Source organism: Pseudorca crassidens, chromosome 7 (genome assembly GCF_039906515.1).
Source record: "Pseudorca crassidens isolate mPseCra1 chromosome 7, mPseCra1.hap1, whole genome shotgun sequence".
Lineage (NCBI taxonomy): Eukaryota > Metazoa > Chordata > Mammalia > Artiodactyla > Delphinidae > Pseudorca > Pseudorca crassidens.
In genome coordinates, this window is record NC_090302.1 from 49,836,652 (window position 1) to 49,851,791 (window position 15,140).

General features: G+C 42.3%; 1 protein-coding gene across 6 annotated transcripts in view; it reads left to right on the top strand.

Moving 5' to 3' along the window:
• APBA1 (amyloid beta precursor protein binding family A member 1) overlaps positions 1 to 15,140 on the top strand; it is a 240,869-nt gene that overhangs the window by 189,229 nt on the left and 36,500 nt on the right. For all 6 annotated transcript variants that reach the window (XM_067744213.1, XM_067744212.1, XM_067744209.1 and 3 more), the window contains 2 exons: positions 9,892 to 9,987; positions 14,258 to 14,297. In XM_067744213.1, the coding sequence (XP_067600314.1) occupies positions 9,892 to 9,987; positions 14,258 to 14,297 (136 nt within the window). The remainder of the gene's footprint in view (positions 1 to 9,891; positions 9,988 to 14,257; positions 14,298 to 15,140) is intronic.

Below are 15,140 nucleotides of genomic sequence, written 5' to 3' on the forward strand. Positions count from 1 at the left end.
ACAATGTTCATTGCAGCACTGTTTACAATAGCCAGAACATGGAAGCAACCTAAGTGTCCATCGACTGATGAATGGATAAAGAAGATGTGGCACATATATACAATGGACTATTACTCAGCCATAAAAAGAAACGAAATTGAGTTATCTGTAGTGAGGTGGATGGACCTATAGTCTGTCATACAGAGTGAAGTAAGTCAGAAAGAGAAAAACAAATACCATATGCTAACACATGTATATGGAATCTAAAAAAAAAAAAAACTGGTTATGAAGAACCTAGGGTCAGGACAGGAATAAAGACACAGGCGTAGAGAACGGACCTAAGGACATGGGGAGGGGGAAGAGTAAGCTGGGACAAAGTGAGAGAGTGGCATGGATATATATACACTACCAAATGTAAAATAGATAGCTAGTGGGAAGCAGCCGCATAGCACAGGGAGATCAGCTCAGTGCTTTGTGTACACCTAGAGGGGTGGGATATGGAGGGTGGGAGGGAGATGCAAGAGGGAGGGGATGTGGGGATGTATGTATATGTTTAGATGATTCACTTTGTTATACAGCAAAAACTAACACAACATTGTAAAGCAATTATACTCCAATAAAGATGTTAAAAATAAAATAAAATCAGCCTTAAAAAAAAAAGAGTAAAGAGCAGACATAGAGAACAGACTTGTGGCTGATGAGGGGTAGGAGGGTGGGGAGAGGGATGAATTGGAGTTTGGGATTAGCAGATGCAAACTTATGTATAGGATGGACAAACTCCTACTGTATAGCACGGGGAACTGTATTCAATATCCTGTGATAAATGATAATGGGAAAAAATATGAAAAAGAATTATATATGTATAACTGAATCACTTTGCTGTACAGCAGAAATTAACACAGCATTGGAAATCAACTGTACTTCAGTAAAATTAAAAAAAAATATGGACGAGAACCCTAGCTATATGTGGGTACAAACTTCCACATGAGCACATAAGTGCAATGCTGCATGTGTCCAGAACCTACTGTGTATATAAACCTGTTTCCTTTTTGTGTGTCCTTTTTCCTCTGATACTAGAGGATTGGTGTTCATGCATCCTTCCATGTATTCAACACACTTATTGAACTCCCGTTGTATATTTCATGGGGAATCCCGTATTAAGCACTTGAAGAAGAAAATGTAAATTAATCATAAATCCTGCCTTCATGGTGCTTATTAAAATATTGTAATTAAAATATTATTCAATAGCATTAGAATTTTATAAAATATAAGAGAGAAAGTGATGCACCATAAGAATGGCACAGATAAAATACAAGCAGCTCTCATAGGAGAGGGATTCCTTTCACCTAAGAGAATTGGAAAGACTTCATGAAAGAGTTAACATTTGAAATGGGCCTTTGGTGTGTTGTGGACATGTGGAGTTCAGACAAGAGCATCAACAAAGGCTCTGAGCAGAAACTCACAGGTTATATACAGGGAACAGAAAGGAGTTCAGTTTGGCTTGACGACAGAGAATAGGAACTGGAAGGGTAGAAAATGGTAAAGAAATTAAGGCCAATCCTTGGATTCCTTGAGTGCCAAGGTAAAGAGTCTAAGATTTATTCTTTAAGCAAAAAGGAACCACTAAAGTTTTTGAATTGAGGAGTGAATTGCTCAGAGCTTGTTAAAACTGTCTTTAAAAATGAGAGTAAATAGGTGCTTAGTGAGAAGCCTCTGGATGTCTTAGTTTGGGCTGCTGTAACAAGATACCATAGACCCAGTGACTTAAACAACAGAAATTTATTCCCCACAGTTCTGGAGTCTGGGAAGTCTGAGATCAGGGCACCAGCATGGTCAGCTTCTGGTGAGGGTTCTCTTCCTGGTTTGCAGATGGCTGTCGTCTTGCTGTGTCCTCACAGGGTGGAGAGCAGGGAAAGAGGAAGCATGTTCTCTTGTCTCTCTTATAAAGGCACTAATCACTTTCATGAGGGCCCCACCCTCATGACCTAATTAACTCCCAGAGGCCCCACCTCCTAATACCATCCCACTGGGGGCTAGGGTTTCAAAATATATGTTTGAGGGAGACACAGTCTGTAACACTGGTGAAGAAGGTTCATGAGTTCTTAGTGTTTGGGTCACATGTAGTATGTCGACTGCTTGGTGACCTTAAAAATAAACTTATTCTCAGGTTCTGTGAGTTGCTCCATATCTAGCCTTCGTTGCAGTGAAATTTTCCTTTGGAGGGAATGTGTACTTGGATCCACGGGTACTGAGACTTGTTAAACTTGGCTAGAGCTGGCTGGGGTCTTTCACCAGGCGTCCTAAACAGTGGAGTATCTCGGTGTGTCATGGTTATACATAAGCTGTGTTCTCAACTAACACTAGAGCAATGCATATGCACACGATTCTGTTTTGTAAATCAATCACCATAATAGCCTCATGCTCAGCCCTCATATTCCTCATATTCCGACCTTGAATGGGAGACTGTGGGCATGACAGAAATTGCATACAGCCATCGTGTATACCCCCCAACCATAGCCAGTAATGAGCTATTCTTGCCAGTATATAAGTAAGAGTCTTGGGGCTTACAAATTAACTTAAAATCTTTGTGGTATGATTTTTATAGAGCCTTCTGTGTGCTTTTTAATATTATTCATGAATAAAATGTTAATAAGGAAGGAAACGAGATGAAGAAAACATCCCAGTGGGTATGTGTTGTCCTTGTGAACACTCTCCCATAGGGGTGAAATCACTTTTGTTACTGTTGGGATCTTAAAAGACTTATTCAATATTGATCGAGTGCATTGTGTGTGCCCAGGCACTGAGCTGACCCTCTGTGTGCTTTGTCACCAATTAATCCTCACCTCAATCCCAAGAGGCAGGTAATTACTGTTTTCCTCAATTGTCAGGAGAATCAGAGAGGTTGGGAACCTGCTCAGGGCCTCAGCTGTGAGTGGTAAAGCCAGAATTCACACTCAGCTCTGCCAGATGCTAGGGCTTGAGCAGTTACAGTTAACCCCTTCGGTATCCTGAAACCTCAGCTGCAATTTTACTTGTTCTGCCACAATACAAAATAAAACGCCAATCTTTTTCAAAGGAGAAATGTTAACTTGTGTTCCCTGTAATCACCTATACTTTTGGAAATAGACCCTAATATTGGAAAGCCAGGTCATGATGGCTTTGAAGACTAGACACAGTGTCTTAGGAATTGATTTTTTTTTTTTTTTTTTTTTTTGCGGTACGCGGGCCTCTCACTGTTGTGGCCTCTCCTGTTGCGGAGCACAGGCTATGGACGTGCAGGCTCAGCGGCCATGGCTCACGGGCCCAGCTGCTCCGCGGCATGTGGGATCTTCCTGGACCGGGACACGAACCCGTGTCCCCTGCATCGGCAGGCAGACTCTCAACCACTGCGCCACCAGGGAAGCCCTTTTTTTTCTTTTTTTTTTACTTCTGCCAACCAACAGGCTTTGTTCAGGGCCTTCCAAGTACCAGACACTGTGGCAGGAAAGGCTGTGTCTCCTCCACTGGAAGCCTTCTTTGACCCAGATGGTCTCTCCTCCCTCCTGCTCTTGACTCTTATGGCAGCTGTCATGTCACATTTTAACCACCAGAGGAGAGGGAGGGGTGTCCCAAGGATCCCTATGTTAAGTGTACCTTCAAAGGCCTACTTAAAATTAATTCACTTACAACAAAGACCAAAGTTTCAAGTAAGAATGGGGAGAAAGGGATTTGATTAGAACTTTACCTTGAAAGACAGTACTAAAAACTTACAAACATAAGCTTAGTTTATCTTTTGACTAACAACATGTTGGTTATAATTTCATCTATATGTGAATTCTTAGAGAAGAAGTATTTTTTCATTTATTTTATTGAAGTATAGTTGATTTACAATGTTCTGTTAATTTCTGCTGCACTGAAAAGTGATTTTTATGCATATATATTCTTTTTCATATTCTCTTCCATTATGGTTTATTACAGGATATTGAGTATATAGGTTCCCTGTCCCTGATCCCAGTCGGACCTTGTTGTTTGTCCATCCTATATATAATAGTTTGCATCTGCTAATCCCAAACTCCCAGTCCATCTCTCCCTCCCTCTCTCTCCCTTTCGGCAACCACAAATCTGTTTTCTATGTCGGTAAGTCTGTTTCTGTTTTGTAGATAAGTTCACTTGTGTCATATTTTCCATTCCGCATATGTGATATCATATGTTATTTATCTTTATCTTTCTGACTTACTTCACTTAGCATGATCATCTCTAGGTCCATCCATGTTACTGCAAATGGCATTATTTCATTCTTTTTTGTGGCTGAGTAGTATTCCATATACATGGAATTGTATGGTACATACCACATATATGTACCACATCTTCTTTAGCCATTTATCTGTCAGTGGACATTCAGGTTGTTTCCATGTCTTGGCTATGGTGAATATTGCTGCTATGAACATAGGGGTGCATGTATCTTTTTGAATTATAGTTTTGTCTGGATATATGCCCAGGAGTGGGATTGCTGGATCATATGGTAACTCTATTTTTATTTTTTTAAGGAACCTCCATACTGTTTTCCATGGTGACTGCACCAATTTACATTCCCACAAACAGTGTAGGAGGGTTCCCTTTTCTCCACGCCCTCTTCAGCATTTGTTATTTGTAGAGTTTTTAATGATGGTGGTACCTCACAGTAGTTCTGATTTGCATTTCTCTAATAATTAGCGATGATGAGCATCTTTTCATGTGCCTCTTGGCCATCTGTATGTCTTCTTTGGAGAAATGTCTATTTAGATCTGCCCATTTTTCAGTTGGGTTGTTTGGTTTTTTGTCATTGAGTTGTATGAGCTTAGAAGAGAAGTATTGACTTGGGGAGTTGTAATTTTTCTCAAAAAAAGTCATTGAATCGTACAATAGAAGAACTGCCTTCAATTCACACATGACTTGCACAGCATGATCAGAAACAGTCCTTTCAATCATAAGGAGGACCATTTCAGCAGAAATATTTAAAGACTGTTTTGCCAAGGGCCTCTCTTTATTATCAGATGTTCAGATCATGCTCTTTTAAAGCACCTCTAACATTGTCATCCTTCCATTTTTCTCTTAATTGTTAACTGGTGTAACTCCACCAACTTTTCAATGGTCCATAGTGGGTCTGAGCAGTTCTCCAACTTTGCCACCTTCAGCTTTCTGAGATTCTGCTTGTTCTTTATTTATTTTTGCAGTATTTGCACTTCTACTCTGCAGTGCAGTTGCTGTTTTGTTTTGATTTTGCCTAGAAATGCCAGATGGTCCCAACAGTCAACAGAGACCAGCTGACAAAGACATGGACCAGGTAGATGCTAGTGTTTTGGAGGGAGGCTGTTAAGGTGGACACTAACCTTGCGAGTAGTCAGCTCCATAGCGGCTGTTTTTATGTTATGGTGACTTTTATTTTTCTCAGGGACTCAGAGACATTGCTACGGAGGACACACTGCGTTTGTTTGTGGGTCTGTCTGCCCTGCTAGGTCAGGAGCTCCTTGGGCACAGTCAGGGATTTGGGCTCCCCAGACACTGTCTGTACTTCATGTTAAATAAATGAGTGAATGGCCCAGGTCAGACTCACTTTTTTGTGTCTTTTGACTGGAATTCCTCCAAAAATCTTTCAAGATCCCTGTACACGTCTCCAGATCACAGCTTTACTCTCAGTCCTGCCTCAGTCCTTAGGCCATTCTGAAAAGAATGCTGCCCGTTTGGAAAGAGCCAGGGGCCCTTTACCCATGGTTTTGGGGTGTTCCTATTACCATCCTGTCAACTTTTCTGGGTGGTAATCTTCTCTTCATGCTGATGTCCAAGGATGAAAGAGGATTAAGGGAAAGGGAAGAGCAAACCCCTCAACCCTCTAGATTTTCCACCTTAATTCAGGAAATAGTTATTAAAGTGCCTACATTGTGCTGCTTCCATGAGGACAGTAGGCCAGTGGCTCACAAAGAAAATACCCTCTGGGCAGAGAGTAGGCAGTTTGTCACCAAGTGGGGCTCCGGTGACTCGTCCCTGCCCTTCAGCTCCTCTCTCCCTTCCCTGCAGAGCTGTGCTTCCCTCCCTGCCTCTGTTTCTAGTACCTTCCACCTCTTCCCTATCCCATCCCATCCTGCTGCATGAATACCATCCCGTTTTCAGGATTCAACTGAAGCAATTCCTTCCCAATATAGCATTGCTGATAGACACCCCTCCCCTTCTGCAGAGAGACACCCTCCCAACCCTGTGTCTTTATGTATGGATTCATATCCTAGCCACCTGGCACGACGCTGACTTTACGTGTCTCCTCCCACTACCTGGAAAGGAGTGGGGGACAGAACCACAACATCGTTTTCCTCTTTGTTTCCCTGGCCCAGTGCTAGGAACACAAGGAGGCACTGAAATGTCTGTTGCAGGAATAAATTAATAGTAATTATTTGTGCACTGTTTTTTTCCCCTTCGTGCATAGCCTGAAAATTCCAGGAACTGTTTGTCTCTCACCTCTACCACCAGCCGTTAGTTTGCCCCAAGGAGATGTCCAGTTGGAATGAAAATGAATGATTGGCTTTCCCTTGGGATGCTATTGCATCCTTAGGCGTAAGATCGGGACTGTCCATCTCTTGTCCTGGCATTGAAGAGCCTAAGTCTTAAGACTGACAGCTCTGCTTTGTGGAACCCCAGAGCTGTGGGAAGTCTGCTGGAACATAATTTGCAGAAGACATATTGTTGAGCTTAAGGAGACCTCCTGTAATTACCAACACAGGGAATTGTTGAGTCATCTTTGAACACTACCTCCCTAGAGACACCCTGTGTGGCACTTACCTTTGTGAATTTCCAAGCCCACATTTGCTTCCCACCCTTGGTCTCATTTGCCTAAAACTGAATATCTGTTCGGTAACCCAGAAGGCATGAGACTCCAGACAGAAATATGTAATGATAGTTTTTATTTTTTGCATCATTTTGTTGGTTAAATTTTGCCTCCAGTACATCTTTGAAATATAAAAAGTATTATCCAATTTCTGGTTTTCTCTCCACTCTTGAGCATATAACAAGGCAGAAGTTGAATTGATGTTAACACCCTTATTTGGGCTCCATGGAGCCTGTGTCTTCTCTGAAGATGTTTGTCCACCTTGACTTTGTCAGCAATGGTGTGGTGGGTAGTGGGCTTCCACCAGGTAGGGTACTCTCTTGTTTGGGGACAGTTTTTGCTTTAAAGGAGCTTAGCTGGAGCTAAGGTCTGAGTCTTCACAGGCAAAGGCCACTTCTCTAGTTCAAAATGCAGATGTAACATTCTACACATAACAGCGTAGAGGTCTTATATCAGAAAGAGGCTTACCACTGATCACTAAAAAAATGCAAGAGAGTAGTGGTTGACTGCTTTCTGTACGAGTTGGAAAACATGGTAAGGCTGGACACCCCACTGACATCAGTTATTCAGTAAATGTTTACTGGGTGTCTACTGTTTATAAGACACAAGGCTAGGAACTTGGATTATAAAGATGAATAAGACAAGAGCCCTCTGGAAAGTTCTTGGGAGAGGGGAGGCAGACACATAAACAGATAATTACAAAACCCGAAACATGCCATCAGGGGAGAATGATACCTTGAATAGAGTCTGAGAAAGCTTCAGCAAGATGAGTGCTTTCGAAGGAGAGAATGAGGGAGAACTCTCTAGGTGGAGGTCAGTAACGGCACATGCAAACAGAAGGAAGCACAAGGGGCCTCATTTGCATGCAGAAGGCTGGGGCATGAGTGTCTGAGGGGAAGCGCCGCCTGATAAAGGCTGGTGTGGGTCCCCTGAGAACCTCGGTAAGAGCAGTACCCACCAAAGTCACATTTGTGCCTCTTCTCCAGTGTCCCATGGTGGACGCCTGGGACTGGTCATCGAGCCTTACTGTGGGGTCTGACCTGCCTCTTCTGCATCCCAGCCTGCTCTCCAGATAATCTGTCTTCTCACATCATCTGGCGATGACCTGGTGCTCACAACATTGCAAAGACTCCATTTTCAGAAGATTTGCAACAGAAAATAATTAGAGAAATAGGCACTGTGGGATACTTTGGGAGCATTTATTTTTTTCAACGAAGGTGATATACATGGCTCTCAAACCAAGCAATTAAAGAAAAAGCAGCTGCTCTAGCTTCCCCAGGGACTAGACCTTTAAAATTTTTGTGACAGAGAAAATTACTTGGGGAAAAATAGACATAAATGTCCAAGGAAGCTCTTCAAGTTTGAAAAACTGGGAAAATTTAAAGGCATTAAATTATCATGAAAACTTGACTACATTAATTTTGAGTAGGCCAGACACAGAGCTAACTCAGCAAGTCCCCACCAACTCTCTTGGGTGCCGAATGAAAAATTCTGTGTGTTCTTTTTAAAGGCACACGGGGCACCTTTCTTGTGTCCAGGGACCGTGGGGCTTGGGTACTTCGTGTCTGATGTTACCCTAATGCTCATCCTCTTGACTTAACTGCGGAGCAGCTGATTTCTGCATGTGACTGTTGAAGAGACTCATTGGTCCTCACCTCCCTGCTCAGGATCAGGTATATCGGCTCATGGGAAACAAATCCAGGCTTCACAGCAATAGACTGGGATGGTACCACATCTGTGTGCGTAATACTGCATTTCACCATATCATGCTTCATTCAGTTCATTTGGTGTTTCCTGTCATTAAGACTCTTTGGAAAGGATTTATTGTTTTTATGATTTCACACAGTGCTTGCTGGGGCCCCCCTTGTATGTGAACGTGCCCCCTCCCTTCCTGAGCACCATTGCTCTGTGGGACATTCTCCCTTCCCACGCAGAGGTGTATTACTGATGTCTCTGTGCCTCCGCTTCCCCGTGAGGTTCAGTCTCCAGAGGTCAGAAGCAGGTTCTAGCTATTGCTCGTGTGATTTTGCTTTCTTTACCCAGAACATACCTCTCCTCACTCACAGCCCCACGCTTCCTCAGAGAATAGGTCCTTGACTGGGTTCGGTTTTATGCCTTCTATCAAACATCACCAACAGACTGTGAAGCTGCATGTTCTTCCTCTCAGAGGACCATGGCTACAGAATTCGTAAGCATCCCTGTGGCCCACCTGAAGGTTCTCTTCATCCCCCCAGATTTCAGGAGCATGCAGAATTGTTTGGGAATCAGCTGGGGAGGGTTTTCAGCGCCTGCACTATTCCCATCCCTGTGCTTGTTTTCTTTCTTTGGTCATTCAGTCAGCAGGGCTTAAAGGGCGCTGGCCTGGAGCTTCAAATCCATTCAAGCAGGACCTGCACAGGGAGCCTGAGCCCATCACCAGGTTGGGGACTATGCTTTCCAAACCTTTTCTGTGCCTTATTTTTAAACATACCATTTAACAAAGAATTTTTTAACTCTTCTAAGAGTATCAAGGTAATGTTTTTTGGATGCCGAAATATCTCTGTGTTTTCAGTGGCCTCTGGATTATATCAGACAGAATATTTCACAGGGGGTGTGGTTTCCAGTCATCAGAATCAGTCCCAGCTGCCTCTTTAAAAATTCATGTTTTAATTTTTCCCTTTCCTTTCAGGTAATCTTGGGCAGGTGATTTTATAAGACATTTAGCACCCAAAGTCTTTTGTTTCCCTCAGTAAGAAAAATGTTTTAAAAATGGAAACATTTGAGTATCACTATTAGCTTTACTCATCTAGGGCTTTAAGTTTGATATTCAGCTTTCACAATGCTTGAACCCTTGGCCTAAGGTGGGGGGCCGGGTGAGGCTGAACTGTAAGGGCTCCTTTGGAAACAGGGCAGGAATCTAACGAAAGCTCGACAAATCCAAGCCTTCTATGTACATTTGGCAGTTCCTTTCCAAGAAAGTTTTCTCACTGCTGAAATGTGCTTCAGATATGTGCACCTCTGTGTCCCCCAGGGCTGGGCGGTTCACCCAGTCCCTCACTCTGTGATGCTCACTGTGATTTCCTCTGCTGTCTGTGTTCCAGTCCCCGTCTCCTGGCAGTTCCTCACCCCTGGGTGCAGAGTCTTCGAGCACACCCCTTCATCCCAGTGACCCCACGGAAGCCTCCACAAATAAAGAGGTAGGGTACCATTTTGTTTCAAAAGCCATCAGCCCGTTATGTCTTATTCCGTTTCTGGTTTATGCTTTCTCCAGCCTCCCACAGAGCTGCTGACCCAGATTACCCTGCGGAGAAAAATTCTGATCTCTCCAGCGTGGAATTCGGTGATAAAGCCGTGCCATCCAATTTGACAGCCGCTAGCCACAGGTGTCTATTTTAATTCATAAATAAAATGAAAAAGTCACCTCCTCAGGCACACTAGCCACACTTCAAGGGCTTGGCAGCCACACGCGACTAGTGGCTATTGTACTGGAAGCAGAGATTACTGAACATTGCCATGATGGCAGAAGGTTCTCTTGGACGTGGGACATCAAAAGCTCTGTTTAGCAGCATCCTTCCTGGAGCTGTTATGAGCCTCAGTGCCACGGCATTACAGTTGCTCTGTGGTTTGGGAAATGGGCTGGTTTCTTAAATACTAATTTATTTCAGGCCCAAGTGAAATATCTTTCATGACAACAGGATGACTGCTTGTCCTGGCTTACCTGGGGTGGTCCCGGTTCACACCTGTTGTCCAAGCAGTACACCTGGTGAGCACCCCGTCTCACGTTTGAAAGCAGCAGTGCTGTCCAGGAGAACTTTCTGTGATGCAGGGAATGTTTTACTTCTGGACTGTCCCATATGGTAGACACTACGACGTGTGCCTAGCAAGCCCTTGAGGTGTGGCTAGTGGCACTGAGGAAATGAATTTTGCATTTTATTCCATTTAAATTAACTTAAACAGCTGTGTGTGGCTAGGGGCTGCTGGACAGTGCAGCCTTAAAGTGTCTCTTTGGACAGCAAATCGTATGGTCACCCTACTGATGGAGGCCATGCTGAGCACTGGCAGAGAATATTGAAGAGAGAAGATGCTGCTTTGCTCCCACTAAGGGTTCTGGGGCTAGAAACGGGCAGGTGTTTTTCCCCTGAGAGGGAGCCATTGCTCTCTCCAGCACCTGTTGTCTTTTGGCACCTGACTAACTGCTACCCTCACCTACTTATGAACTAGCAACAGGTAAACACTGGCCTGCACCATCATCTGTGTGTGGGCTCAGCTCATTCTAAATATAGATGCTGCCTAATCAACACTGAGGACAGGCGTTAAAGAGCTAAACCACATATTGAATGATTGTCTCATTTTTCCTTCCTTTTGCTAATAATTTTCCATTAAATTCAATGGAAGAAAGTGACCTCCATTTTAACCTGAGTGGCAGATCGCTTCTAAAAGGAGTCTTAGTTAAAATTTACCCTTAAAATATCATTGAATTCACATACGTTTGCCATTAAATATTCATGCAGGGGAGAAGTATTTTTTTCATTAATCTATTCATATTAAACCAAAAAACATGAGGAGACCTTCTCTGAAACGGCACCAACATTAGAATTTAGATTTGAAATATGCTTTGTCCTTCTCTGGTCTTCATCAGGCCACAGGAACAGGAGTAATGGGCTTACGGTTTCTGCTGGCCCTGCATCCTACAACGTCACCTTGTACTTTATTCATAGCACACGAATAGGTAAGAACAAATGGCAAGAAGAAAAGCCACAGTGATAATAACAGTAATGAGAGTTACCATTTCTTGAGCATTTATGGCATTCAGGCACCAGGCCAAGCAAGTCACATAGTATCTCATTCAGTCCTTAAAATACTTCTGCGAGGTAGGAATTAATGTCCTCATTTGTTCGTGGAGGAAGCTGAGAGGTTAAGTAACTTACCTGAGGTCTCAGATCTCACATGTGGTAGGGCCAAGTTTTGAATCCAGAGCTCCAGAGAGCCCAGGCTCTTAACACCAGAATCTGCTATCCCTGCGATGAAGAGTACTTGCAGGTCACACACTGAATGGACAGGGTAGCTTGTATGTTATTATTGCAGTTTTCAAGCCTCTGGGCTCTACACATGGTTTATGTGACCTCCTGGAACATCCCAAAGATTTGGCCTTTAAGTTCTTGAATGTGGCTTTATTAATTCTTGAATGTTAAGGATCAACTAATGTTCATCTCTGTCCACATGTGGGAAAACACAGGGCTAATCAGACATCTGAATATTCAGCGTTTGATTATTCATCAGATATAATAAGCAAGTTTCTCAATTTGGCACACGTTTCTGCATATCTTTAGAAATAACGATGAAAATCCTCTTTGTGTGCAATAATTAGAGATTAGAGACTCTTTCGTTTCACAAAACTCTTTAAAGAAAAATTGACTACCCCAGAGATTAAAGAAAGCCAGTCATGAGTTCATGAATAGAGAATAAGTGAATGTACCAAATGCCCTCCGTTGTGACTCTTAAGTAAAACAGCAGCTTTTAGAGCCATAGACTAAAGCAATTCTTTTGTAGCATCTGCTAAAATCTAAATCTAATAGCCCAAGAAAATATAAATATAAATTGGCTTCTTGGTTGTACCTGGAGGCTAAACCATTTTGATTAGATGAAGTAAAGCCCTCATTGCCCCTACCTAGATGCTGAGGGCAAGGACAGGGAAATGGTTGGGGAATAATAATCTAAAAGTCTTTGGCTCTTATGAAGAAGCTAGCTTTCATCTGCATACCATGAAGTTACGGATTTTTTTCCTTAAAGCAACAGAGTTTAAGCCAACAGGCACTCAGCTGGGCCTGTCGTCTCACTTGAGTAAATGGAAAGTAAAATTAAGGTGAAGCACCATTGAAATTGGAGTCCTCTTTTCTCCTATCCACATAATCTTGGCTTTCAGTAGGTGTGCCTCTTTCCATAAATACATTAGCAGCCAGTAACTTTTCATTCCTGGTGATCTTGTGTCCTTAGTTTCTTTAAAGGTGATCCTTTCTGAAACCAGAAACCCACCCTCTTTGGTGTGAGGAACCGTTTCATCCCAGTGAGCACGTCTGCAGCAGGTTTACTGAGATTGATCTGCATTGTGTATTGTGTGATTAGTGTTGAATTCTTGTCATTGTCCTGGATTGAGTTTAGAGTCTTAAAATGGTTTCTTCGACTGCCTCCAATTTTTCACATAACAATTAACACTAATATTTTTTAGAATGTTGTGCAAATATTAACTAATTAATCATTCCTTAGCCATTCCCATCTTCCAAGTGAAGAGCACTGTATAAAGTACTATGATATGGAGTTGTTTCCCATGATATACCAGCCATCATCTAGGGGCCTTCAGTCTTCGAGTCCACTAGGCACCTCAGAGTATACCATCAATTCAAGTCAACCTACTGAGTAGCTATGTTGTACTAGGTAGTCTTGTTCTGAAATGATCACCTAACACCTGGTAGATTCTTGGCAATGAAAATCTTTAGGTTTTTTGAAGGTAACCCTTGGCCATGCAAACCCTGATTTTGCCCATTTTAGGGACTCTTGTCTTTTACGTTAGCTCTCCACTCTCCTGTAATGCTCTCATCACCCTGCCCTAGACATACCAGCTGCAAATTCTGTCACTGGTTAGAGCAGGAATGAATTACCTATTCTTATTCCACTGAGAGTTAACTCTAGGACATTTGCTTGTGAAAGGAACCAACTGGTAAGTACTGCTCCTCTGAGAGCTAGCATTTAAACTGCCATCCAATCAGGTTCTAGAAGGTTTCTAGCTGATTACATCCACTTCCAAGGATGCTTTGGGAGACTGACCTTTGCTATGAGGTTTTACTTAGTATAAGAAATTCCAGGGTTTTTAAATTACCTCTTTGTTTATTGGGTTCTTATTTTAAGGTAACACAATAATAACTTATGTAATAGATTTTTTTTACACTAAAATACATCAGTAAGGGATGAAAGGAAGAGATAAAAACTGTAGCAATCATTTTTAGCACAGTTAGAGATCAGTGCAGCAAAGACATAAAGTGGAATAAAATTCTCAAAGGGAATTCTTAATTTTAGCATATAATCATTTCATTGGTGCCTTTACTAATCAGCAGTTTCTCACTTAGACACCCAAATTCTTAAGAATACAAATTGAGTCCTTCTTATTGCTATCAATGATTATGAATTTTGGTCCATGGGTTATTTTTTAAGATGACAGACATCACTCTGATTGCAGAATGTAGGATTTTTAGATTATCTAAAATATGAATGGGTGGTTCTGGGCTTTGGGTAACCTTTAATAATAAATGCGTATGTTTATTCACACTTCACTTTTTGTAGCCAAAAATGGTTGACAACTGGTTAATATCTGTCATTGGTGATGTATTTATTTTTCCTGTTGCACAGATGGCTGTGTTAATGCATTTTTCATCATGCTTTGCCCTTTTTGAAACCTCTTTGTCTTAATTGCAGTCAAGAAAAAGCTTGGCTTCATTCCCAACCTACGTCGAAGGTAAGAGCTGAGAAGGAAATATTGAACACTGAGTCATTCATGAATCTTCTAGCATTTTGGGTATTGGAAGCCCTGGGCTGTAAGACGATAGTGGGGAAAAGAGACCACAAAGTCACCTATTCTCAGTCTTAAGTCTTAGAATCTTAGACTAAAACAGCAGTAGCCATGAACCTCTCAAAGACCCTCCTCCCTGCCTTTGCTGTTTCTGTCCAGGAGACTCTGAGGCTGGGGGCTTTGCCCAGCCTAGAACTGGCCATATTGGATCCAAAACCCAAGTCTCCTTATCTCTAGTCCAATATACCTCTTGCATCCATCAAGGCCCATTCAAATGGGAATGATGTTTAACTAAGGGAGAATTTTGCTCTTCATTTAAAAAATAAATAAAAAGACCTTCCCAGTAATTCCCGTCTCTTGCTTGGATGAGCTAGTGATAGTAACATTTATCAAGCTCTTTCTTACTGTCTGCCAGGTACTGTTCTAAGCACTTTCTATGTAATAACTAATTGAATCCTCACGTTGATCTTGTGAAGTGGGTTTTATCATTATCCCCATGTTATGCACGAGAGAACTGAGGCATGCGGGGTATGAGCAACCTTCCCAAGATCCCACAGTTAAGTAGCAGAGACAGGCTGGGAACCAGAAGTCTGACTCCACCATTCTCCCTGTAATCAATATCCGATGCAGTACCTTTGTTTTCTGCCACACAAATATTGATATTATGCAGGTCCTATGGATTCTGGCAATTTGCTTGTAGTTTGGTGTTCCTGGCAATATCTTGTCACCTAGTTTTGTTGTAAATATATTCCAGTGGTCTTTGGTTTCCCTATCTAGTTTCTTTGTTTT